The 27,006-nt window shown below is 42.6% G+C and overlaps 1 protein-coding gene across 7 annotated transcripts in view; it reads right to left on the reverse strand.

Annotated features, from left to right (window-relative positions):
* Positions 1–27,006, reverse strand: part of CNTN3 (contactin 3) — a 244,007-nt gene that overhangs the window by 33,904 nt on the left and 183,097 nt on the right. For 6 of the 7 annotated variants that reach the window (XM_048856856.2, XM_048856858.2, XM_048856854.2 and 3 more), the window contains 3 exons: positions 26,280–26,430; positions 4,995–5,122; positions 3,907–4,082 (listed from right to left, as the gene is read on the reverse strand). In XM_048856856.2, coding sequence (XP_048712813.1) covers positions 3,907–4,082; positions 4,995–5,122; positions 26,280–26,430 — 455 coding nt within the window. The remainder of the gene's footprint in view (positions 1–3,906; positions 4,083–4,994; positions 5,123–26,279; positions 26,431–27,006) is intronic. The other variant, XM_048856857.2, reaches the window with a different exon arrangement.

Here is a 27,006-nt window from a genome sequence, read left to right on the forward strand (position 1 = left end):
TGTAATTTTAATGTGTTTATGTAGAGCCTGGTTAGGTATTTTATTTGAAACTTAGTAAATAAATAATAACTATGCAGCAATACGGCAAGGTAACAGACTGTGAAATCAGAGGATTCAAATTGTGACGTGACAGATGGTCAGCCCAAATTTCCAGAAATTTTTTAATAAAAAATTATAAGATCTACAAAGGTCTCTTTGCTCTCCAAAAGAAACCTAACTTCTCTTGCATGCACTTGCATTTAATCAAGTGCCAATCTGTATATGGATCCTCTTTTATGTCCACTGATTAAATGCTATGCCTTTTGAGAAAATTTTCAAAGGCACAGAAGGGTAGTTCGGCACCTAAATTCCATTAACTTTCAGTGGGAGTTGGACACCTAACTGATCATTGGTTTCATCAGCAAGAAGACAGAGCTGTAGGAAACAGAACTTTAATAAACCTACCGAGAAGCCAGTGTTACCTGCTGAGGCTGTCTACAACCACCTGGCTTTGGCAGTTATGGCAAACTTTACCTTTTATGCTTGGATTAAATGGATAATTCCAAAGAGCATTTAAAAAACAACAACCTTTTAAATGCATTGCATTGTCCTAAATAGCATTTATTATAAAAATATTTACAAGTGGACATGACCCCTGTCCTTCACACAAAAAGATTTTGATAGTATGGTGATGGCCACACTATAAATACATGAAACAAACAGACATAGGAAAAATAAGGGAGGAAGGATGACTTTGGCAATGGACTGAGACTCAGGAGATCTGAGTTCAGTTCCTGGCTCTGCCACAGGCTGCATGTGTGACCTCAGGCAAGTCACTTTGGGTATGTCTACACTGCAGTTACACCCGCAGCTGACCCGTGTCAGCTGACTCAGGCTCACAGGGCTCAGGCTATGGGGCTGTAAAAATCACAGTCTAGACATTTGGGCTCAGGCTGGAGACTGGGCTTTGCAATAGGGGAGAGTTCCAGATCCTGGGCTCCAGATCCCAAACCACTTAGACTGCAATTTTACAGCAATTTGCAGTCCAAACCCCACAAGCTCAAGTCAGCTGACGGGCCACCTGCAGGTGTTTAAATGCTGTGTAGATGCCTTGGGAACCTAGAATATCACCGGGATTCACAAACTTGAGTAAGGCTTCTACGCTCTCTATACAATGAATGGGGAAATATAGGTGCCTCAGAATGGGATTCACAAAAGCCAGCATGCTAGGCAGCTCCCCACCGAAAATAGCCAATGGGAGATGTCAAGGCAAAGGGTGTTTCCTAAGCCCTGCCCTTCTCAGGTACGGTGCCTCCCTCTGCTTGGGATTCTCAGCTGGAAACCCTCTCTTGGCATTAGGTACGAGTGCCATTTTTGTAAGAAGCTGGGGGTGGAGGAGAAAGAGAGCGAGCTCGCTCATAATTTTTAGCCGAGTGTCTAGGAGACTTACCAGGGATGTGGGAGATCCCCAGCTGAACTACTTTATTATAACAAAACGAAAAGTAAGCTTCAAGCAGTGAAATGGAAAACCTGGAACTTTTCTCGTGTGTGACTAAAAACTAAATAAAACAACTGATTTTATATAGAACTCATCCAAATATGAAGCAATCCTCTTTTGTTTTGTAGAGTCTGGAAGCTTAAAATTTTAGAAGCCAAGTTTGCTCATTCACTGTAATCAACCAACCACTTTGCTAACAAAACAGAGAGCATGACGTTCAGAGACTGACACAATTCAGCGAGTGTCTGAAAATATAGACAAGTATTTTACAAGAGCCAAATGTCTCTGTTAGAAGCCCAGACTGTGGCTTTTGTGATACAGCCCAAAGCAGGGAGTGCTGCAGAACCATATATCAGGAGCATTGGAGAACGTGAGGGCTCAATTAACTGCACTGAGTCCTTAGAAACAGCTTACATGGGCCAGATCCTCAGCTGGTGTAAATCAGTATAGCACCATTGACTGCAATGAAGCTATACCAATTTACACCAGCTGAGGATCTGGCCTCAAACTTTTAATCTATTTTCTTATTTACGTACCTGTATCATTCAAATAAATTATTTCAAATTAGGCCAAAATATGCAGATGACATGGGGTCTTATACTGCCTGCTATGTTTATAACATGTCCCAGCACAGACATAGCTTTGGAAAGATCATCCTGGATTTATGCCATGCTTTAGTCTGTACTGTTGAGGGAATATGGTCCTCCCCTATATGAGTTACTGGGGCAGTAATTTGCACATTCCAGCTTTAGTCTTGAAGGGAGCTCAAGTTGATAACTGTTGCCTTTGCCTGGGATGGAGAGATGTTTAAATCCTCGTTTAGTTCTTTTGGGGATATGAAGCTTGATGACGATTTTACGGTTACGAATTGGAAACGCCTTTCAGATTTATCAAAGGCTTACACAAACCTTCCAATCATCTTGAGCCCATTTATGAATTTTCCTTTGACACTATGTAATGCCCTTGCATAGTGACTGGATGCAAAACCAGGTGACACTCAGCAATTTTTATTAAGAGCTGACGTAGAGCTACACAGGGGAAGCCATTTGCAGGGCACAGCAAATTTTATCGGTCCTACAAAATGCAGGAACTCTGCTACACATTCTTGAGTCTCTCTCTACTAGCACCTTCATTATTTACATATATACAGGTATAGAGCTCTCTTGTAACAGTTATGTTAAAACTTTGTGTGGGTTTAAACCCAAACCTCAGGGTGAAATTTGAGGTGGTACAAATCTACACAGACAAACTTGACACAAGGTTCAAACAAACTTCTTACCAATCTTGCTCTGTAGAACCGCACAGTTGACACATCTAACTCTGATATTGCTCTCTCTTAGGTGGACTGCATAAGGTCAGAATAAAAGGAGCCCTCTTTGATGCTTATTAATGGAGACTTCAGTAATTACAGGCATGAATCAAAGTGACATTGTTTGGAAAAATATATTTGATGGTTAAGTCAATTGGTGGTTGACTGTGGCAAAGACTAGAACATCAAAGTTGCGCACCACTGAGGAATGCAAACACTGCAGATAACACGGGATACGTCTCATGAAGTACCTATTTAAACAGATTTCTGCTTGGCAGCAAACAACTTGTTTTCAATTTATCTGGATCCTCACCTATGGTTCAAAGAGATATTGTGGTTGTGGACTGTAAATAACTTCCTTAAATTTTTAATTCTTTTGTATTACTGGGCTTCAGGTATCTAATATCTGTATTATGGAATATGTAATTATCATGTATTATGGAATACAGCTCTGTATACATCTGATGAAGTGAGCTGTAGCTCACGAAAGCTCATGCTCAAATAAATTGGTTAGTCTCTAAGGTGCCACAAGTACTCCTTTTCTTTTTGCGAATACAGACTAACACGGCTGTTCCTCTGAAACCTGAGCTCTGTGCCTATAATTCTGAACAACTGATCTCCTTTGGGGAAGGCAATTCTACAATACTAAGGGTATGTCTACCCTGCAGCTGGGAGTGGGCTTCCCAACCGGGGTAGATGGACACGTTTGCTCTGCTCAAGCTAGGATGCTAAAAATAGCAGTGTAGCTGGGGGCAGCACAGGTGGGGACTCAGGCTAGCCAACCAAGCATGTGTCCAAGGAGTCCAGATGGGTTTGTTCTCAGCTGGCAAGCTTGAGCTGGCAACTGGGCTACCCCTAGCTACATTGCTCTTTTTAGTGTGTTGGCTTAAGCAGAGCTAGCATGTATCTTCCCAAGGTGGGAAGCATAGTCCCAGCTGTAGCGTAGATGTACTGTAAGAAGAGAAGAACTGGCTATACTTTGGTTACCATGTTAAATTAAAAAAACAAAACAAAAACAAAACCGAAGTCACAAAATGTGCAACATTTTTGCTCTTTTAAGTCAACCTTGTCTTTAAGATCCATGCACCTATAATCAGAGAAACAAATGTTCACAACTTACCCCACCTACTTTCTCAAAATGAGAAGCATCTCTTTTGAAATCGGTGAGCGTTCCATTAAAATACCAAGCAAAGCTAATGTCTAGCAATGGATCGTGCTGAACTTGGCATGGCAAGATTACACTCTCTCCAACAGTAACATCCATGTTTGAAGGTGCCAGAGTTATCCTTGTTGGCTCTGTGGAGAGCAGAAATAGTCATTTTAGCCATCTCAGCAGCTATCTCAACTTTCTGTGTTACTGAGCTTTCTTTAAACATTCATTTCTATAAGATGCACTTGACCGTGGCAGTCACTTTAGGCTAGTCAAATTCTATATTGTAAATATTATTGATTGAATTCTGTTCCTGAAGTATTGTGAGAGCTTATTAACCTCAACAGGAGTTCCTTGTGGCTTAGAGTAGAATGTGACCTGCTGCATAGTTTGTCGTGCTCAACAAATTGCAATGCACACAAAAAAGTACAGTTCTATAGAAAATCTAATACTGCTAATAATTAAAGGAAAAATCTTCCTCTCTGATCCATACTGTGGATTTCTGTTGGATTTTCTTGCATGCTTTTTGTATCATTAGTGGAAGAGCTACGTGTCAAGCAAGTACAGAATGTACTTTTTTAATTTTAAGAATTAAGAATCTAATTTTAGTGATTAATCTCTGTCAATCTCAAAGTGCTTTACAAACATCAGTTAACTCTCAAAACAGGTTGGAACTGCAAGTAAAAATAAACCCATTTTACAGATAGCCAAACTGAGGAAGCATGGTTTAATTTTTTGCCCTAGATTATACAATGAGTCAGTGTGCAAGCCAGCAGTAGTATCCAGATAACCTTACTCCTTACTGCCATGGTCTAGGAAGTATTTCACAATATAGATGAGAGATTTCCCCTCTAAGTTTAAAAAAGAACCAGAACTGATCTCTTTTTATTTAACTATTTTTAAACATACAACTCCTCAGACCCTTTACCTCCAGTCACACACAATAAACGAACTAGAGCCCAAACTTTGAACTCCTATGCTTCTTGTAGATTCTACTTGCTGGATTTATTGGAATTTACAGCCATTTCAAATAATCTTAAAAAAAACCCCAAACATACCTGTTACTATTAAGCTTGTTGTTCTTCTAGCTGTTCCAAACTGATTCTCTGCCAGGCAAGAGTAACTTCCAGCATCTAATTTAGTCACATTAGCTAGTCTTAGGCCTCCATCTTTTAATAACGTTATTCTAAAAAAAAAAAAAAAAAAAAATGATGGAGAGATGAAAAATGCATCACAGGTTTGCAGAAGACATAAATGAACATTCACCTTACTACATCACGACAAAATGGATCCATCTCCAAAGTGATGTTTTAAAATGTAACTGCTATCCAGCGATGATATGCAGCAGAAGAAGCTGGCCCCCTGTGTGTTCGCATGCTACAGAAAACACATTAACAAATCTGTTCTCCTTGGGGAAAATCCAGAACCTTGCCCGTCCCCCAAAACTGATTCCAGAGCCTGAGAGAGGCACGTTTCCTGTTGTCTGCATGAAAGGTTCTTCCCTAGCTCTCCACCCCCCCTATACTGCAGAGCACAGCTCAGTGGGTGTTCTCTGCCTAGGTGTTTGGTTGTTAATTTGGGGACCCTGCCAAAGGAGGCAAGATGGTTGCAAGGGATAGTGCAGCCCTGAAACTGCAACAGTAGTTACTGAGAAGCTCTGCTGCCACTCTTTGCTTGGAGAGAGAAGATCTGCATGGCAGATGTGAAGGAAAGATGTTCTGAGTGCACTGCCTGGTTGTTTCAGCTGTGTATTGGAAACAAAACTTGTCCCTTAGAAAGTGCTTGTTTCAGTGGGCTGCACTGTCATTAATAGTGTACATGGAATTTAGTTATCCTGTAAATAATACACAATACAAAATGCATTGTTTTCTAGGCGCAACAGGGTAATATTCGCTATAGAGTGAAAAAATGTAGCATTTCCAGACTACAACTTATTCTTCTGGTTTGATGGAGTCAATGACCTTCATCTCTACTATGGTTGTATAAAACCAACAATCGCCCGTCATAAAAGATCATGACTAAAGTACTGTAGCCACGCTCCATACCATTGCCACACTGCTCTTAAGCTTAAAGTGGAACAATTGCTCAATTAACCATTAAAACCACATACAGAGGCTGTACGTGTTTCAGGAATGCTCTTCTTTTAGACTAGCTGAAAGGAGAGAATATTTAAATATACTACAGTGCAAACAATTAAACTAACAGGTTTATCCACTAGTACAATAAATAACGAAGCAGCTTTGGATTACAAGAGACACTTTGCCTTGTTAATTTGAGGATACATACAGACAGATGTTCAGGGTAAAGAATATGAAAAGTACTTATGACTAATGCATGGAAGTTTAAAAGGCAAGTGTGATGATGATAATAATGCATAAGGAAATACATGCCTGCAAAAATTAGAGCTTAAATTTATCACTTTAACATTCTCTTGTAATAACATGAAAATGTCAAAATGCATCTGAGAAGATAAAAAATTCAAATTCATTTCTAACTCTAATGAGCTGACATGCATCCCCAATACAAGTTTTATCATTTGACTTTACTCAGGGTCTACTCTCAATTTGAAACAATAATACTTACCTATTCCGACAGGAGCTCCTTTATTGCTATGGCAGACGCTCTCAGCCACATAGCATGTGTGGTGCTCACTGGCAGTATAATACGCCAGAGGCAGTCTGGCTGGCTGGGACCTGATTTGGTTAATGTACCCACACAGTGAAGATAGAGTTAAGGTACCCTTCCCCTGTGGCAAATGTCATGCAGCCATACAAGGAGAGTGTCACTCTGAGGGCTGCAGAAAGATGTGAGTTTATGCAGCCAGAGGATATAGGACGATGACACTGAGCAACCACAGTAGACACCTGGCATCCTTGCAGCAATAGGAAAGGGGAGGGAGAGGAAGGAACTGAATATTCACTGCTGGCCCTGTTTTATAGGGCCGTGCGTGTTGCTGATAGAACTGGTTAAAAATGTTGTCAATTTCCCTCATCCCCATTCCCAGAAAAAGAGGGTGGTTTTTTTAAGTAAAACTGAAATTTTTTGGTGGGGGGGTGGGGAGGGATAGTTCAGTGGTTTGAGCATTGGCCTGCTAAACCCAGGGTTGTGAGTTCAGTTCCTGAGGGGGCCATTTAGGGATCTGGGGCAAAAATAAGGGACAATACTTGGTCCTGCTGTGAAGGCAGGGGACTGGACTCAATGACCTTTCAAGGTCCCTTCCAGCTCTATGAGATAGGTATGTCTCCATATTAAAAAAAAATGTTCATGGAAAAGTGTCAGTTTTTGTCAAAAATTTTCAAATGTTCACTGAAAAACTTAAAATAAAAAACTAGTATTTTTTTGGCAACCAAACAAAAATAGGTTTTAAACCAATTATTTTTGGTTTTGGTTTTTCAGCATCTCAACAGCACCTTCAAAAAATCCTACAAAGAAAAATAATGAAAACTAAACAATGAACATTTCATTAACCTTTTTCTTTGTGGAAGACAAAAATCATTTCCTAATCAGCTTTAGTTTCCACCTTATTGTGAGAAAAAATTATTACCCTATATCATGCTTTCATAATGGCTGTTGCGAGAGCAGGGTTGCAGCGTAACCTGGCATATCTGAGCTAGTGTAGATACTGCATCAGTCCAAACATATTCACATACGAGGGTGAAAATGGGTGGCAAAGAGGCTTTAATTTGGACATTTGGGTTAGTTTCCCTCTACAATACTTTTGCCCCTATTTACATAAGCCACATCTCTTTTCCTGTCTGCATACCCTCCTCACTGCAACTCCAGTTAGGGGATTTAGAACACAGTGATAAACACAATGAACAGCACCAGTATGCAAATGATATTTCCATATTATTTACAAATCCCTTCCATTTAAATCCTTACATAACCCTTTACAGAGAGTACAAACAGAATCCAAAATACTAGTGGACAGACAGATGTAGTCTAAAAACAAAATTAGGATCAGAAAAAATGTCAACAAAAATGGGAAAGAGAAAAATAACTGATTAATTTGTAAAAAGATGTGTAGAGGGGGATATAATAAGAGGATTTTAAAGAGAAGGAGAAAGCATATATTAAACAAATTCGGATTTTTAAGATGTTCACTTAGATTCAGAACACTTTATCTGGCAAAAGCAGTATCACAAATATATTTAGATTCTTGAAATCACGTAGCGCTTGACTACATATTTGTGTGTTGGGGAGGTGGATTGGGACCATGGGTGCCGACTTTTACTTTTGCCCAGGGGTGCTCCAACTCCCACTCCACCCTGGGGCCCTGCCCCACTCCGCCGCTTCCCCAAGGCCCTGCCTTCGCTCTGCCTCTTCCCACCCCGAATTCACCCCCTCCCTGAGGCCCCCACCCACTTGCCACTCTCTGCCCTCCCCCAATCCCTTCCTGAGCCCCCCATCAGCTATTTGGCGGTGCCCCCGATCAGCTCTTTGGCGGCACCCCCAATCAGCTAATTGGGGTGCCACCAAACAGCTGTAAAAGGTGGGTGCTGAGCACACACTATTTTTTTCCCATGGGTGCTCCAGCCCCAGAGCACCCATGGAGTCAGTGCCTATGATTGGGACAGCTACCCCAATATAGCTGCAAACCTTCAGTGGTATGTACTGCTCCTGGGTAAAAAGCTATTTGCACTAGTGTGGCTTAACTTGGTGTGAAACTGGAGTGAGCTGCACCATTGCTAGTTCCTTTTGGTCACACTTCATATTATATGGCACATACATACTTATTAAGGGTTAATACATGATTAATAGATTTTTAAGCATGTTACAGACATGATTCATTGGTTTTATAGATAGTTATAAACACTTCAAGAGAATGTGTTATGAGAATGTTCTCAATCATGGTTAGAAGCAATCTACTGAACTGTTAGACTCTATAACAATCTGTGTCTTCTACACAAGGGGTAGATGTAGATATCCCAGTGCAAAAAAATCCAGTGTTGACAAGGCCTTAGATCAAGCAAAAGAGAAAATTGGATCAGGGTGTAAAAAAAAAAATCTCTATTGCTTAATTAAAACAAATGACATTTAGAGTGCTTTGAGCTATTTGCAAGTCAAGCTTGTCTGAAATAATGAAGGAACAAGCTTATTAAAACTGGATATATTTAAGAATCACATTATTTTTCAGAATTAAACAAATCAATTCTTGAAAAACTGTATTGTCAAAATAAAATCTTTATTGGTAAATTAAAAACCGAGCTCTTTACTTTTTCAATGACTAAGGTAGCAGATACAGCTCAGCTGATGAAGAGAACAGACCCTGAAGTATCTGCTAACCTCCACCACCATCTCCATGTAATTCTAGACAATATAAACATATATATATATATATATGTTTATATATATATATAAACATATATATATGTTTATGTCTCTCACAGAGAGAGAGAGAGAGAAATCTACACTTTCTAACAAAGCAAATATCTTTCCAGCAGGCTGGCTTTCAAGAAGTGACCTAGATTTCTACTTATTAGCTTCAGGTATCAGGGGGTAGCCGTGTTAGTCTGTATCCACAAAAACAACAAAGAGTTCGGTGGCACCTTAAAGACTAACAGATTTATTTGAGCAGAAGCTTTCATGGGTAATCTTACAGTTTAGTGCGGTTTTTACCCATGAAAGCTTATGGTCATATAAATCTGTTAGTCTTTAAGGTGCCACCGGACTCCTTGTTGTACTTATTAGCTGTAATACATAAAAATGAGACTGCTTTCTAGTGTTCCACATATTTATAGTATATTTCAATACAGCACAATAGAGAAAGGCTTGATCCTAATTTTCAGAGACTAGATTCCATTTTCAAATATCTGCACATGCACTTTTGGTGCATTAACATTCTGCCTTTGCAAGTGCACAGGAAAGAGTGCAGTCAAAATGCGCACACTTGTATATATACGTGCAAGCTTGCACAGTCACAACTGGAGGCTAAGTTGAGGTCTCACTGATAATCAAGCCCAAGGTGTTAAAATATTAGAGGTAATTTTTTTTTTTACAAAAACAAAAATGACAGCTCTTTCCACCTCCATAGATATAGAAGAAATGGCTCTTTGATAGTAATCTCTCCTCCAAGTACCAGGGAAGGAAGGAGAAAATGCATAGCTGCCAGCCCATGCCCTTTATGAGACAATCTGAGGCATGGCTTTGTATGGGAAAATATGGCAATAAGTCAGGGGATAGGAAGGTAGGATGGGAACACAGGAATTACCACACTGGATCAGTCCACATAGTTCATTATTGTCTCTCCAGAGGCTTCAGATAAAGGTATAAGAAACCCTTAGTGATCTATCCCCAACATTAGTTGTCATCCTGATCTCTGGTAGTTAGAGACTGGCTTAAGCCCTGAAGCATGAGGTTAAAGATCCCTTCCAAAATTCATTATGATAACTCTCGATATTCACATAAGGGTCCAATCTGTTTTTAAATCTTGCTAAGTTCCTGGTCTCAACAACTTCTCGTCTCCTGCAGGCATAGAGCGGCTACACAGGAGATCTTACAGCAGTGCATCTGCAGAGGGGTAAAAAAGGCTGATGGACCATTACCTGCTAAAGGGCCATTCTTTGGCAGGAAAAGGGGCTGGGGCAAAAATCTATATCTTAGCAAAGAAACAACATGGAGTTTCCTTCTGCACAGACTGCCTGTCACCTTGCTCCCAGCTGGAAATGCTTCTCAAAGGGGGGAAAGGACTATAAGAGGGGGCAGACATTGCAAGAGATCCCTCTTTCTCTCCTTGCCCATCACATTCTCTGCATCCAAAAAGAAAAAGGAAGCAGCCATCGGACTCTGGGGGAGGGGTCCTAACCCAAAGAGTTTGGTCAGTGAGGCCAGGTCTACACAACAGACCTATATTAGTATGACTACATCACTCAGGAGTATGAAAAATCTACCCCCCTGAGCAACATAGTTATAACGACCTAACCCCTTCCCCCCCCCACCATGTGGACAGTGCCATGTTGATGGGAGAGCTTCTCACAGAGGTGAATTAGCTACACCAATGGGAGAGGCTCTCCTGTCAGTGTAGGAGTACCTTCACTTAAGTGCTACAATGGCACAGTTGCATAGGGTCAGTTGTGCTGATGCAGCGTTTTAAGTGTAGACCGGCCCTGAGACAATTGAAAGCATGTGATAGGAAATCTTTGTTTTGAATCTAATATCGTTTGTTAAGTTAGGCACCAATAAGCATTTTATCTTGATTTTTCTTGTAACCATTTTATGCCTCATTACTTGTACTATCTCTGTGCAGTTCATGAACTTGTTTTATTATTTTAGCTAATCCAATGTGTTTAAGTTGAAGTGTCTGGATAACTATTTAAAATAATAAGACGTGTTTTGACAGGTTTCAGAGTAGCAGCCGTGTTAGTCTGTATTCGCAAAAAGAAAAGGAGTACTTGTGACACCTTAGAGACTAACAAATTTATTTGAGCATAAGCTTTCGTGAGCTACAGCTCACTTCATCGGATGCATTCAGATGCATTCACCTGCACATCTACCATATATGCCATCATGTGCCAGCAATGCCCCACTGCCATGCACATTGGTCAAATTGGACAGTCTCTACATAAAAGAATAAATGGACACAAATCAGACGTCAAGAATTATAACATTCAAAAACCAGTCGGAGAACACTTCAATCTCTCTGGTCACTCGATTACAGACCTAAAAGTGACAATTCTTCAACAAAAAAACTTCAAAAACAGACTCCAACGAGAGACTGCTGAATTGGAATTAATTTGAAAACTGGATACAATTAACTTAGGCTTGAATAGAGATTAGGAGTGGATGGGTCATTACACAAATTAAAACTATTTCCCCATGTTTATTCCCCCCCTCCCTCACTGTTCCTCAGACGTTCTTGTGAACTGCTGGAAATGGCCCACCTTGATTATCACTACAAAAGGTTTTCTCCCGCCCCCACCCTCCCCCCCCGCTCTCCTGCTGGTATTAGCTCATCTTAAGTGATCACTCTCCTTACACTGTGTACGGTAACACCCATTGTTTCATGTTCTCTGTGTATATAAATCTCCCCACTGTATTTTCCACTGAATGTATCCGATGAAGTGAGCTGTAGCACATGAAAGCTTATGCTCAAATAAATTTGTTAGTCTCTAAGGTGCCACAAGTACTCCTTTTCTTTTTAAGATGTATTTTGTAATTCCCTTAAAGGAACAGCACACTTAATACATTTGTATTGTCCAGGAAAGGGCTGGGCAGTACAGGACATACATTTCTGGGGAAGATCTGGGACAGGGAGTGTCTTGGGGTCACTCTGCAGCATAACCAAGGCTGGCAAGAGCCAAGGTGTGGCTGGCTGGCTGGCTGCAATAACACAGTCATAGCTGGGGGTGACTTACATGCTGAAGGCTGTTTGTGAGCAGTCCAGGTTGTAGGCTACAGCAACAAGGCGTTGTGAAGGGCATGACAGGTTGCAGGGCAGAGGTAACACAGCTACTCATTAGTCTGGATTGTGCCCCAGTATGGCACAATAGGTATAACTTAAAGGGTTTCAATAAAATAATAATCAGGTCAGGACAATAATGGACAATGCAATAAATATAAGCTCATCACCAACTCCTCAAGACACCCTAAGTAGTTCAGTATCCGTTTGATAAAAATCAGGTTGCTAATCACGCATGAGAATTTCATTACAGCAAAGAAGAATTCAACACATAGGGCCTGATCCTCTACCTGACCAGGGGTATGGCAACACAACCCATCTCTAAAGCCTGTTGATTCATCCATCTGAGGATTCCCCCTGTGTAATCCCTGGGTAGCATGGAGTTCTTATAGCAGCTCTGACAACAGCATTTCCAGCCTTTGGCACTGGAGGCATTCCTGGCAGAAAGCATCTGGGGCCAGGGCATTTCTATCTCACCAGGCTGCTCAAAAATAAACTATGTCCAGGATTAAGTCGATAGGGGTCCTCAGCACCAGCTGAAGCCACTTTTGTGTTCACCCACCTCTCCCCTAGGACCAGTGTGGCTTGCTCAGGGAATCTGACCCATACCATAAAACTAGGTATAAACTGCATATTTTACCCATCGAATTCAAGTTAAATTAGATCTAATTATTCACTAGACCACCACCCTCCCCCCTGCATAAACACACATGATTAAAGCCCTGATCCTACCTCAGCATTTGCTACTGGGGACCCTATGTTTATTCAGTCCCAGACAGGACTGTAGCATGAAACCAGGACCCAATAATGAGACAGTAAGTGAACACAAGCTTGTTACTCTTCAGATCACAATGTTTTATTACTAAAATAACAACAAAGCTAAATCCCAACTGCTTTTTTGTATTTATTAGATTATTCAGCAAAAAAGCAACAAAATTAGACCCCTATTGACATGACAATAAACACAAATGTATTACTTCCCTAGTACACAACACTTCAACACAAAGGATCAGTAGGAAACTAGGTCAACACTGATTTTTATATATCAGTCAAGTTCCAGCTAAATTGAAGCAGATTATTCAACCAGAAAGCTAGCATCATTAAATTCATATTGATGTCCTGGTAAGTAAATGCAAATACATTACCTTTCCAGATCACACAGAGTTTCAAACCATAGACCAAACATAGATAAAAGTTACTTAATTCAAATTTTACTCAAGATGAATCCAGTCACTGATCCCCATCAGATTCATTCAACTTTTTATCAACAATTATCTTATTTTCCTTAATTTGATACCACATCACAATTGTAAGACCCAACTTTTAGCATCTTTCATGAGACTACGTATAGCAGGGAAAATTAAATGTATCAGCCAGTTCCAGGAAAGGCAACACTCACAATATACAGCTTTTATTTGTGTGGTTTTTAATCCCCTTCTTCTAGTCTGGAGAAGCCTAGAAATATCTGGAGAAAAAAAACAGTTACCCATATTTTTCGCGACTGTTGTTCTTTGAGATGGTTTGCTCATGTCCATTCCTTTCAAGGTATGTGTGTGTGTCCACATGCACGGTTGTCGGAGATTTTTGCCTTAATGGTATCCGTAGGGCCAACTGTGGCGCCCCCTTGAGTGCCATGCTTATGCGTCTGTATATCAGACACCACCAGCCCTACACCCTTCTCATTTCCTTCTTACTGACAACTCCCACAGAGGGGCAAGGGGGGCAGGCACTGGAATGGACATGAGCAAAACATCTCAAAGAACAGTTATGAAAAGGTGGGTAACCGTTTTTTCTTCTTCGAGTGCTTGCTCATGTTGATTCCATTCGAGGTGACTCACAAGCAGTATCAATGGAGGTGGGCTTGGAGTTCACGGTCTTGCAGCTTGCAGCACTGCTCTGTCAAAGCCAACGTCGTCTCGAGCTTGCCGGGTGAGCACATAATGAGGCACGAACGTGTGGACAGTCGACCAGGTAGCGGCTCTACAGATCTCTTGGATTGGTACCTGTGCCAGGAAGACCGCTGACGACACTTGTGCCCTAGCCGAGTGTGCTGTCACAATGACCGGTGAAAGCACTTTCGCCAGCTCATAGCAGTAGTGTATGCAGGCCGTGATCCAGGACGAAATCCACTGAGCAGACATTGGACAACCTTTCATTCTGTCTGCCACCACAATGAATAACTGCGTCTACTTACGGCACAACCTTATTCTATACATGTAGAAGGCCAGCGCCCTCCTGACGTCCAGGGTTTGTAGCCTGTGCTCCTCACCTGATGCATGAGGCTTTGGAAAGAAGACAGGAAAGTATATGTCCTGGCCAGTATGAAACTGGGGAATGACCTCGGGCAGAAATGCTGGGTGCAGTCGCAGCTGGACCTTATCCCTGTAGAAGACCGTATATGGCGGCTCTGAAGTAAGTGCCCTGATCTCAGACACCCTGCGGGCCGACATTAGCATGACCAGGAATAAAACCTTCCAGGATAGTATCAGGAGAGAGCAAGAAGTCAGATGCTCAAATGGAGACCCCATGAGCCTCAACAGCATGAGATTCAGGTCCCCGGGGGGGGGATGGGGGGGATGGGATCCCAGACGTGTGGGTAGAGATGCTCCAGATCTTTCAAAAACTGTGCCATCATGTCGTGAGAGAAGACTGACCTGCCTTGGAACACAGGATGGAAAAGGTGAGATAGCAGCCAGGTGGACCTTGGTCGATGACAGGGACAAACCTTGGAGTCTGAGGTGCAGCAGATAATCCAGGATCTTCTGTAGTGGGGCCTGCTCGGCCTGAATATGCCATTCTGAGGCCCAGCATGTGAATCTTTGCTATTTGGCCAGGTAAGTCGCTCTGGTGCAGGGTTTCCTGCTACCCAACAAGACCTGCTGGACATGGGCCAAGCATGCCCGTTCGTCCGCGCTCAGCCATGCAGTAGCCAAGCTGTCAAGTGCACCGCTACCAGGTTCTGATGCAAAAGGCTGCCAGAGATCTGCGAGAGTAGATCTGGCCAGAGGGGCAGCTGCAGCGGGACGGCTACCGAAAGGCTCAGCAATGTGCCGAACCAGTGCTGGCGAGGCCATGCGGGGGCTATTAGGGTAACTTTCGCCCTGTCTTGCCTGATCTTCACAAGGACTCTGTGAATCAGTGGCACTGGCGGGAAGGCATACGTCAGCGCCCCCGACCATGGAACGAGAAAGGTGTCTGAAAGGGAGCCTCTGTCCATTTCCTGAATTGAACAGAACATGTGGCATTTTCTGTTCTGCCTGGATGCGAACAAGTCCACCTGGAGAGTCCATCACCTCTGGAAGATTATGCTGACCACCTCTGGATGGAGTGCCCACTCATGGCGAGAGGAGAAAGTCCTGCTGAGGTGATCCGCCAGGACATTTCTGGTTCCAGGCAGGTGTGCGGCTATCAGATGAATGGCATGCCACACACAAAAATCCCAAAGGCGAAGAGCTTCTTGACCAAGGGCTGAAGACCTGGCACTGCTCTGCCTGTTGATGTAATACACCGCAGCGGTATTGTACGTGCCCAAGACCGCCTGATGGTTCACCACCCGGAATTGCAGGCTGGGAGTGGAATACATTTTTCTCCCAAAAAGGTTCAGTCTTTTGCCCTCTTTATTTCTGGGAGTTGACCTGGTGTGCCCCTGCTTGTCTTGTTCATTGGCTGCAGAGACAACAAGCGAGACCAGAGGTGAGTGGGTATAAAGGTACTCGAACCCTTCGGCCAGGACAAAGTACTTCTTTTCGGCGTTTTTCGAGGTGGGAGGGATGGAAGACGGGGTTTGCCGGAGGGCTTTGGCAATTTTGAAGACCCAGTCATGCCTTAGTCATGCAACACGGATCAGGGTAGAGGATGAGAGGATGTTGAACAAGGTGTCTGCCTGTTTGGCCATCTCCTCCACCTCTAGGCCCAAGTTCTCGGCCACCTGTTGAAGCAGGGCCTGGTGTTCTTTAAAGTCATCAGAAGGGCTGGCCCCCGAGGGTCCTGCGACTACCTTGTCCAGGGACGAAGACAACAACAACTGTACCAGTGCGGGAGGCCTTGGGGCATCGTCCCCCACAGGGGAGGGAGGTTTAGGGGTGGGTGCAGTCTCTTCTACCACGACATCCGAGCGCGCCTCATGCACAGAGCCCTGTGCCATCGGTGCCGCCAACCATTGCTCCAAGGCAGTGGCAGATGAGCAGTGTGAAGGTGGCACTGCCATGACCAGCATGCCCCATGTGCTCCAATCCGGCCACTGCGCTGGCCTCTGACTGTGCTGCCAAGGTGGTGCTATCGATGTTGATGCGGCCACAGGAGCCCAATCATGCTAGTGGAGTCCGGGTGAGGAGCTGAACTGCCCTTATGTGTTGGAGGGATCCCCTTCCAGTGACCACGGAGGGACCGTCGCTGCCTGAGTCTGCCTGCTGACTGTCACCGCCGGAGACCAGTGCCTGGAGTGAGCGGATCGTTGCCGGTATGGAAGGGGCTGGTGCCGGGCCTGGGGGGACCGGAGTCGTGACAGGGAGCACTCCCCCGGGGCGGGTGACTGAGAGGTGCGCCAAGAGGACAACCGGTGGGAGGGCAAACAGTGCCAGCAATATGGAGACTGGTGCCTCCCCTTACGCAATCCGTGTCAAGACAGCAGGGACTGCAATCATGGTGCCGGTGATCAAGGGCGAACCCCAGGGGATCTGGGCTGCAACTGTGGATATCTGTGGTGTGGAGGAGGGCGCTGCCTTTTCTTGGGGGATTGGCAGTGCTCTACTACCCCCTGAGGGGTCTTAGCTGCTGGCTTGCCCTTGTGGGAAGCCTTTGACGTTTCCTGCGGCACATGTCGTACTGGCGGTGCGAGAAGAGGCCTCTGCTCTCTTGGCACCGGGGGAGCTTGGGATGGTGTTGATGCCGCCAGGAGTTTGGGTCCCCTACCACTTCCGGGAGTCAGTGATGGATTCTTTAAAGCGCTAAGGGCCCCGACTGGGGAAGCACGTGTACGTGGCTCCAGAGTGGCTGGGCGGCCTGAACTGGGTCCTTTGCCCAATGTCCCACGGCCCTTCTTGCTCGGTGCTGGGGACCATGCTTCTTTTTCTTCTTTTTGGGCACTGGCGATGGGGAGTGGTGCCGGGGATGCGCTGCACACTGAGGCCGAGATAATAGGCAAGTCTTGGCGGGATGGCTCAGAAGCCAAATGAAGGGCAGCCTCCATGAGGAGAGCCTGCAAATGAATATCCTGCTCTTTCTGAGTCCTGGGTCAAAAACTTTTACAAATATGACACTTGTCCCTCACATGTGATTCCCTCAAGCACTTAAGGCAGCTGCTGTGGGGGTCCCTTACAGGCATAGGTCTGTTACAGTCTGCACAGGGCTTAAACCCTGGAGACCAGGGCATGCCCTGCCTGGGGCAAAGTCCCTGTTGGGACTCAAACTTCTAACTACACTTAACTACCTAACACTAACTACTAAAGCTATTTACAAGGCCCTAAGGCTCGAAGTCAGAAGAGACAAAACCTCTAGCCCTTGCAATGCAAGGAAAGGCGCTCCGACTAACCACCATGGGCTATAAGAAGGAAGCGAGAGGGCGTAGGGCAAGTGGTGCCTGATATACCAGCGCACAAGCGTGGCACTCAAGGAGGCACCACAGCTGGCCCTACAGATACCGCTAAGCAAAAATCTCTGATGACCGTGCACAGACACCTAGAATGGAATCGACATGAGCAAGCCCTTGAAAAAGATACATTTGTTTACTGTTATTACTCTGCTCTTTTTCCCCTTGAAGCCACCAATATTAACACTTTTCCAATCAAAAGATAAATCAAAGTTTGCAATAAACAGTGAAGCCAGAGGCTTAGAACCAGCTAGTAGTACTGATTCTAGAATGATCCTAAGAATCTGGGAACACCAGACCTGGATACAGTATTCCAGCAGTGGTCACAACAGCGCCAAATACTTCTGAAATGTAATCTCCCTATTCTTACTCGGTTTTCCTGTTTATATATATCCAAGGATCGCATTAGACCTTTTAGCCATAACATTGCACTGGGAGCTCATGTTCAGCTGATTATTCACCATGACCCCAAGTCTTTTTCAGAGTCACTGCTTCCCGGATAGTTCAGTTGTTAATCTAATAGAGACAATAAATCAATCCATTTCTCTTGTTTTATTCTGATTGACTACATTTCTTTAGAGGAGAGAATTTTTTGTAGCCATTTATTGGCAGCAGTCACTAACATTTCAAATGGTTATTTATCATTTTAAAAATTCAACAATTCATGGTATTTTCCAGAATGATCGGATTCCTGGGGGGTGGAGTGGCGAGTGGATGGGTGGAAAGCAAGAGTGTAAACCTGGAGTAACTTGCATGAGTTTTCTAACATCTGAGTAGAAGCCTTTCATCTGGGGATGGACCAAGAACATATGAAGACAGTTTCTTATTCCATGGGAACTCTACCAGCATTATGCTGTGTCTATTTTATTTGGAAGACTTGTGGGTGAAAATAATTTTTCACTACTATTCTCTTATACTTAGATTCACAAAGAAACATAGGCTTCATGATGCTGAGTGTCACAAGGCCTAAGTTTTAGGCACCTAGAAAATCACAGGAACTGAATGTGATTCATAAAGCCTCAGTTAGGGACTTAGACTCCCTATACAATGTATGGGGAGAGAGATGCTCCTTAGATTGCAATTGACAAAAGCCAGCACACTGAACGGGGAGCCACCTAACCTAGCCAATGGGAGATGCCAATGAGAGGGGTGCGTGCTAGGCCCAGGCTCTCTCATGGAGACGGATGCCTAACACCAGGCTGCGGGGAGTCACCTACCTCTGTTACCAATTCTCAGTTGTGAACCTTCTTTGGAGTTAGGCACCCAATGGGTTTTTTGCAAGAAAGTAGGGGAAAGGGGAGGAGTGGACCTCCCTCATAACTTTTAGACTGGTGTTTCAGGTACCTGGGATGTAGAAGCCCCCCAGTTCAAGTCCACCTGCCACCTGAGGGGGAGAAAGGATTTAAATAAGGACAAGCTATCTCTCAGATGAGTGCTCTAACCACTGGGTTATGGAATAGTCTGATGTGGGGCTCCCTCAGTCTCTCCTCTTGAAGCAGTTCCACTATGGATAAACAATTAAATAGTCACTGGTGCAGGGGGCTGGACCCTGGGTCTCTCACATTCCGGTGAGTGCTCTAACCATGAGGCTGTAAAGTCATTCTCATTCTTGTGCTCACTCTCTCTTTCTCTCCGGCAAACATTTGTCTTCCCGGATGCCTAGAGTGAGGCAGCACAGTGCATGCCCAGAAACAGAAACATAGGCCCCAAGGGAACATTTTACCACCAAAAAAATTAGGTGCCAAGTGAATTTAGGCACCTACAGGATTCAGGGAGAATTCTGTGAATTGTAGTAGAGCCTAAAACTGGGACTCAGTGTAAGGCACCTACATTACTTTGGGAATCTAGGCGTTAGACTCTAGCTATTTCTGTTCCCTTCTGGCTCTTTCCCCCTCCCCCAGACTAGAGGCAGGGCACTGATCTGCCCATGGTCAGTTGAAGTGGCTCCAATGCAACCGAAAGAAGAGCCAGACTTTTTATTTGTAACTATGTTTAACTTTGAATCAAAGCGGCCAAGTCTATTGCTTTATGACTGAACTGCTGATAAAACAATCTCTAAGGAAGTTTTTACAGGCCTTGTCACCAAAGTTGTCCCGTACCAAATGTATAGAGTAAGGTGATTTTGTCACCCACTGCAGGAGTTCTCACTGGAAGACCTAACTGACGTCAAATTGCACAATTTGTACAAAGTGCCACCAAATGGTTTGGACCGTCCAACTTCTCCAGTTAACACCACACATCACAAGACTTGCGATAAAAATCACACGAATTGGCAACATTGCTTGTAACATGAGATAATTGGCAAAAGACAGAGCTCTTGGCTGCCCATAGCAGGCTAGGGCCCAGCAATGACTGCAATGGGGAATACAAACTGACCTGTGCTGTTATACCAGATAACCACAAAATCAACCAGACTCTTCCTCTCCTAGGGCCTGATTCTGCACCACTGAAGTCAATAGGAGTCTTGCTATTGACTTAAATGAGAACAAGATCAAAATTTTTATGCCCATTGTGCAACTCATTGTGCAACCCTTAAAAAGATTACATCACTTACAGCAGAGGAACACTTCACTTTAAAAAGGGAAAGGAGTATGAGGTTTAAATGCCAGGATCACTACTAGGTATCACACTCCTCTTCTGATCCCACCACGGGATCCCATTTAGGCACTGTATCAATTTGGAACTGCTCAAATTTGCCTTCACTATCCCTCACAGCTTTACCGCCACCTATCTGTCAGAATAGGTCTTCCACTAACCCCTCTGCTCTGGCAATAATGCCAGACTCAATGACTCAATTCATTTAATTCTTCCCATCCCATCCTGATCCATTTTCCATGCAGAGCCCTGTGCCTTGAACACTTTTCTCAATCCAGCACGCCAAGGCCCTGCATTCCTTATTCAAGTCACTCTAAAAAGGGACACTTTTTTAGAGGCTGACAGGAATTTATTTTTTCCACGCATTTTGAGTGGTTTTTTGGTACAGAAGATATTAATTCATTTTTAAATTGTATGCTTTTTCTCCAAGACATTTTTAGCTATTTCAATTAAACCTACGAGTTGTTCTCCAAATCTCCCATGAGCTGAAAATGCAGCAACAAATATTCAAAAATATTCAAAAAATATAAGCAACGATGACATCAAAGTGAAAATCTCACATGTTTAGAAAAGGAATGTGGCTACAACTTCCAAAGAAATATAAATTATTAAACCACAAAATTCTGAGAACACTTTGAAACACTATCAGCGTATTTTTTGATTATTCAAGTATAAGCTTTATTAAAACATATTCACTCTAAACATGTCACTCCAGATTTACCCCAGTGTAACAGAATAGAATTTAGTCCAATATATGTTTAACACCAGGCAAGGTTCTGCCACCTGCACTCAAGCTGAGCGGCCCTCTTTCCACAAGACCCACTGAAATTAATATGGATAAGGTTCTGATGAGGGTGGAAGGATTAGTTGCCCTATTTACCAATATGGGGTTATAATGAGCCTTTACACTCAGCACCATGTAGAGGGGTAGTGTATAGTTGCTCCCAGCCTCCCAAGCAGTTTCAGGAAGGGAAAATAGTGTACTGCATCCCTGGGAAGGATCCAGCTTACTTACCAGCTTGTATCTTACCAACTAATTTGGCCAGTAGGGAGATATGGATGGGGACACAGCTAAAGCTCTGCCTGCTTCCCACCTTCTCTTTCCTCTCCCAACATGCACTAGTGGAGCATATTTGAAGAACAAGGGCTGCACTCTGCACCAGACCTGGGCCCAAAATCCAGGTTGGCTTGTCCTGCCTGCCTCCCCTATGTTCACCAGCTTGGCAAAGAGCAGAATCTAGTCCTGATATTAGCATCATCTTTTTTGCTTGTTTGTTTTAATATAGACTTCTTCATTTGAAGAGAGTGAATGAAAAAAATTTCCACTAATTGGAAACCTTTTCTGAACTGCAATTTGTATATAGTGACAACCCTTTCATGAATTGCAATAGATTCCTGAATTGCAATTATTCACAGGAGACAGTAATGAACTAGAGTGTCTCCTGCAAAGATTCACAATTCCACTCTACTCTGAAGGCAAGTTCATTAGATTAATCCAGGGTTATTGGCTTGTTATTACATTTATTCTGTAAGCCATTTAGAGCATGCTGTCAAAAATGAAGTTGTAGATACCCTGGGCTACAGCTGAAATCAGTTTTCACATCTAAGAGCCATGATTTGTGTTTTCAAGTAGGTGCATAAATCTAGGCAGGCAGTACTTTGTACACAATATATTTTTTGGTGATGGGACATTTTGTATGTTCAATACAGGCCTGGTCTTTTTTCCTCAATAAAATCAATGGGACTTTTTCTCACAAGAACAGTATCAGGCCCTGAGTTTGTGCATGCAAAGCTGTGCTTTACAAAAATGAGCAAGAAGGAGGTATAGAAAACATGCAATAGTTGAAATACGCCAAATTATGAAGGGGACCTCGCAAATTTTGGTGGATATTGAGGTACGACGTTACAAACTCACAGGACAATGAGATGCTGTGACATTTCGAGATGATGGGAAATTGCATGTGGAAAGCATAAGCAACAAGAAAAGAGACTGATTTGAAAGGAGATCATGATCCCAGGTGGGTGTGCAGCCAGCTAAGCAAACGTATGGGGCTGTACAAAGCTGTGTAAGGGTGTGCGCTCAACATCATGCCATACTCCTACACCTGTCAATGTTTAGACTTGACCACAAGTAAGAACAGTGTTTGATGTAAAGAGAGGAGTGAGAATTGCACAGACCAAAAAGCTGCTGACTCTTCAAAGCTCATGGGTGTTGGGTTTTTGGTTCTGGTCCATCTCGAGTTTGATGTATGTAACAAATAATAAAGGTAACATCTCTGAGCCACGTCCACAAAATAGCTATGAAACACCTTGCTCAATTTTCTGGGTTTAAAAATATTTAAATTAATTTCCCAACAAAAATGTGACAGTACTAGCAAAGTTTTATAGGAATAAGACCATGTGATTTTCTCCTGAACTAGAATACCTTGCCAGCAGCAAGTTAAGCTCTGCAAAACCTAACACAGTAAACAAGGTTCCCTGGACGCATACGTACAAGAAATTAGAATCAGCATTCTGAACCACCCCATAAAATCAAAGCCATCAGCACAGCTTCCCTATGCTCATCTAAGGCCTCTCAAGTGCACCTCCACTGACAGTCACATCCCCTCCCTCACTTGATCGAGGACATTTGATGCCAGAACGTTACAACAAACGCATTCTGCAGCCCACCCTTTTTCATGGCTCTCAGCCAGCCCAGAACTCTTTCTGCTTGTCACTAAGTGTCCCACAAAGGTTTTCTTCCTGCCTGTGATCACATCTTGGGGCACCTGCTATACGCAAATGGTGAGGTGTAAGGGAGAATGCTGAGGTCAGCAGTGCTCCCCCAAGGCTTAAGAAACACAAAGCAAATGTACCTCTGCATCTACTCTCCCAGGGTAGAAAGAGCTGCATTTTCCTGTGCTCTGAGTCAGTGGAACTGAACCACTAAGCATGTGCGATTTTTAACTGAACACATAAAAGATCTGGCAAATGCAAACTGATCTGACAATTTTTGAATACCTGTTCTTAGGTGGGGCCTTTATTTAACTATTGTAGGAAGCAGTCTATTTTCTTAGCAAAGTATAAATGAACCACAAAGCTGTCACCAAGAAAGTATAAAAACTCCCTCCCCCTGCCCCACATTTAGTTACTTAGCTGGCACTGCTTATTGTTAATCATTTGGTTTCTGTATAATCTTGTACAAGGGGGCACAGTGATTTTTCTTATTGTTTTGGACATGCTTTTGTTCCATTTTTCATTTACAGTCAGTTATATTTATTCATCCTGTATTTACAATAGTAATAGTACCACTACTGAACTAATTATTATTAATACCCAGCATTTAGACTTCACAACACTTTGAGAACACCAGGCCATATTCAATGCTGTTATAATTGGGCAAAATTCATTCATTTATGTCAGTGGTAAATTTAAGCCCATGTACTAATTTATATATGTAAAACAACTGTGTACATTTTTTCAGACTTTTTTTTTAAATGCAGATTATGTGCACATGGAATTCAGCACATGCATGAACAATTCTGAGTATCTCAATGCTGTGGGAGTCCAATAAAAGAATGCAATATTCGGTTTTAACAGGAGAGGTTGAAATATGTAAAGCAGGAAGATAGTTTGCTCAGGAAATGTATCTGGTCTCTGGAATATTTCAGTGCATCCTGCTAAACTAGTTAGACATCAAGCATTTACAAGAATGTCTGTTGCTTCTAGACTGATGGTTCTTGACTCTGTTAAGTCTGAATGTAGTAAGCAGAGCCACTTGTCACACAGTGAGAAAATGCTGCCTCTTTAATTACTCATTCAGCAGGGATGGCATGGGAGTGGTGAGAGACCTTGAAAACTTAAAATTCCATAACTATATTTCAACTCTCTCCACACCCATCAAAGGATTAAAGGGCAAACATAGGTGAGGGCTCTGTCTCCCCTACACTATGACAGACAGACTGGACCTCTATCACTGAGTCAAATATAACTCCTAATTAAGGCTAAATTCTGTCTTCAGGAAACAGGGACGTTTACATAAGAACTGCCACACCGGATCAGACCAGTGCTCCATCCAGTCCAGTATCCTACCCTCAACCATGACCAGTGCCAGCTGCTTGTGAAAAGGATGCCATAAGGACATTATGGAATTACCTGCCCCCGGGGAAACTCCATTCATTAGTTGGTTTCTGCCCAAAAGCATGAGGGTTCACGTTCTTTATGCATTAGATAGGATAAAAAAAGGTAACTGTGGATGTTCTCATTAGACGTTTATGATACAATGGGATTTTTCAAAGCATTTAGCATTGGCCTTACTCTGTCGCCCTTGAAGCAAATTACCATGGACTTCAAGGGGAGCGGAGTTAGGTCAACGTTAAAAGCTTCTGAAAAAATTGCACCCCTAATTTTTATTTGAAATCTGCTTGATCTCAATGACATTCTGTGGCAGGGAGCTCCACAGGCTCGTCATGTGCTGTGTTAATAAAGTATTTCCTTTTATTGGTTTTCCATTTATTGCTTTTCAATTTCATTATATTATGAGAAAGGGTATACAAAAGTGCCTGATAATCCTCTGCTCACCATTCATTATGTCATCTACTTCTATTCTGACCCATTTTGTTTAGCTCTTCTCTAAATCAAGCAGTCCTAATCTTTTCAGTCTCTGCTCATATGAAAGCCTTTCCATGCTTCTAATCATTTTCATCAGCCATCTCTCATCCACTTCTATTTCTGCGTATATTTTTATGAAAAGGTGATCAGAACTGAACACAGTATTCATGGTAAGGGAACAACATCAGTTTATGTAACAGCATTGTAATATTTTATATCGCATTCTTTACACATCATAATTCTGTGGGGGTTTTTTCTTTTGATGGATGGTGCACGTTGAACAGATTTTTTTCATTGAGCTGTAAACAGTGATGTCCTCATCTTTTCCCTAAGTGGTTATAGTTAAAATTTACAACATTGTGTATGAGCAATTCGAGTTTTCTGTTCCAATGTGTATTAGCCTGCATTACTTAACAGTGATTTTCATCTGCCACTGTTCAACCCAGCTGCCTAGCTTTATTAGCTCCTTCTGGAGTAAAATGGACTAACCTAATTTTGTGTCATCTGCAAATTTGAACCATGCTGGTCACTCCCTTTTCCAGATCATTAATAAATACGTTAAACAACAGCTGTCTTAAGTGCAGGACCCAAGGCTACCCCACTATTAACCTTTTGCCATGATGAAAATCGACCATTTATTCCTGTTTTTTGTTTCTGAGCCAAATTCTCACTGTTACACTACTTTACATTTCTCACCCCAAACCTCTTTTCTTACCCTCCACTTGTGAGAGATTTTGTCTAAAAGATTTTGCAAGTCCAAATATTTGCATGTTATATTACAGGTTTTGTAATTACAGTACATTTCCAAGTCTCACATAGACTTGCCAAGGTGCCACTGCCCTGGGCCAAAGTCCGTTCTCCATTACTCCTGTGAAACAGAGAGCAGAAGTTGGCCCACTGACTTCAATGAAAGCTGCATGCTTGTATCCCAGAGCAGAATATTCTCAGATAGAATGGCAATAAACACGGTATAAAGGCTATATAAAAGCTAGATATTGTTATTATCAATTATTAAAACCTAGACTGATATTAGATAAGATTCTGCCCAGTTACTGTTTGGATTTGAAAGTGATACCATTACTTAGCTGTCCTTAAAAAGGAATTTGCAGGTTATAAACAAATAATCTTTTAATTTGTAAGATTAAAACAAATACACCATTATTGATATAATACCTTTCATTTTCCTGTAGCAGCTCGCCTCCCTTCTTCCAGGAGCAAATTGCCTTAGGGGAAGCTTTTGGCTTGCACTCAAAATTTACTGTGCTGCCTATCTGAACCTGAATCAGTTTCTTCATTGGGTTCTTGGAGAAATCTGGAGCAGAAGCTAAAACAGAGGGAATGTTAACAGTGAAATAAAATTGGTTGACATTATATTAATGATACTACTACTGAGCATTTATATGGCACTTCTCAGCTTCTAAGTGTATTTACAAACATCAATTAAGCAGTTAATTCAAACAGTACTCCTGTATTATTTCTCTTTTTTACAACTTGAGGTACTGGGACACAAAAGTTAAGGCCTTGATTCTGCAAAGCACTTAAGCACATGCTGAGGTTTAAGCATGGGTTTAAGGTCCCACTGACTTAACTGGGACTTAAACATATGGTTAAGTCCTACTGAAGTTGGTCGTGTTTAAGAACATGCATAACTTTAAGTATATGCTCAAGAGCTTTGATGAATCTGGGCTGAAGGGATTTTCCCAAGATCCCTTGGACTCAACACCAGGACCTGTATTAGAACTCAAAGAATTTCCTGACTCCTCGTCTTGTGTCAGATCACTAGTCTGGGCCTCAGGATTATGAAACCACTTGGACTGTAGAAGTATATTCCATATTAATTAACAGTTCAATAAATGGGCATGACATAGAACAATACTAATCACTGAACTTTAAATGGAAA

This window comes from Caretta caretta, chromosome 7 (genome assembly GCF_965140235.1).
Source record: "Caretta caretta isolate rCarCar2 chromosome 7, rCarCar1.hap1, whole genome shotgun sequence".
Classification (NCBI taxonomy): domain Eukaryota; kingdom Metazoa; phylum Chordata; order Testudines; family Cheloniidae; genus Caretta; species Caretta caretta.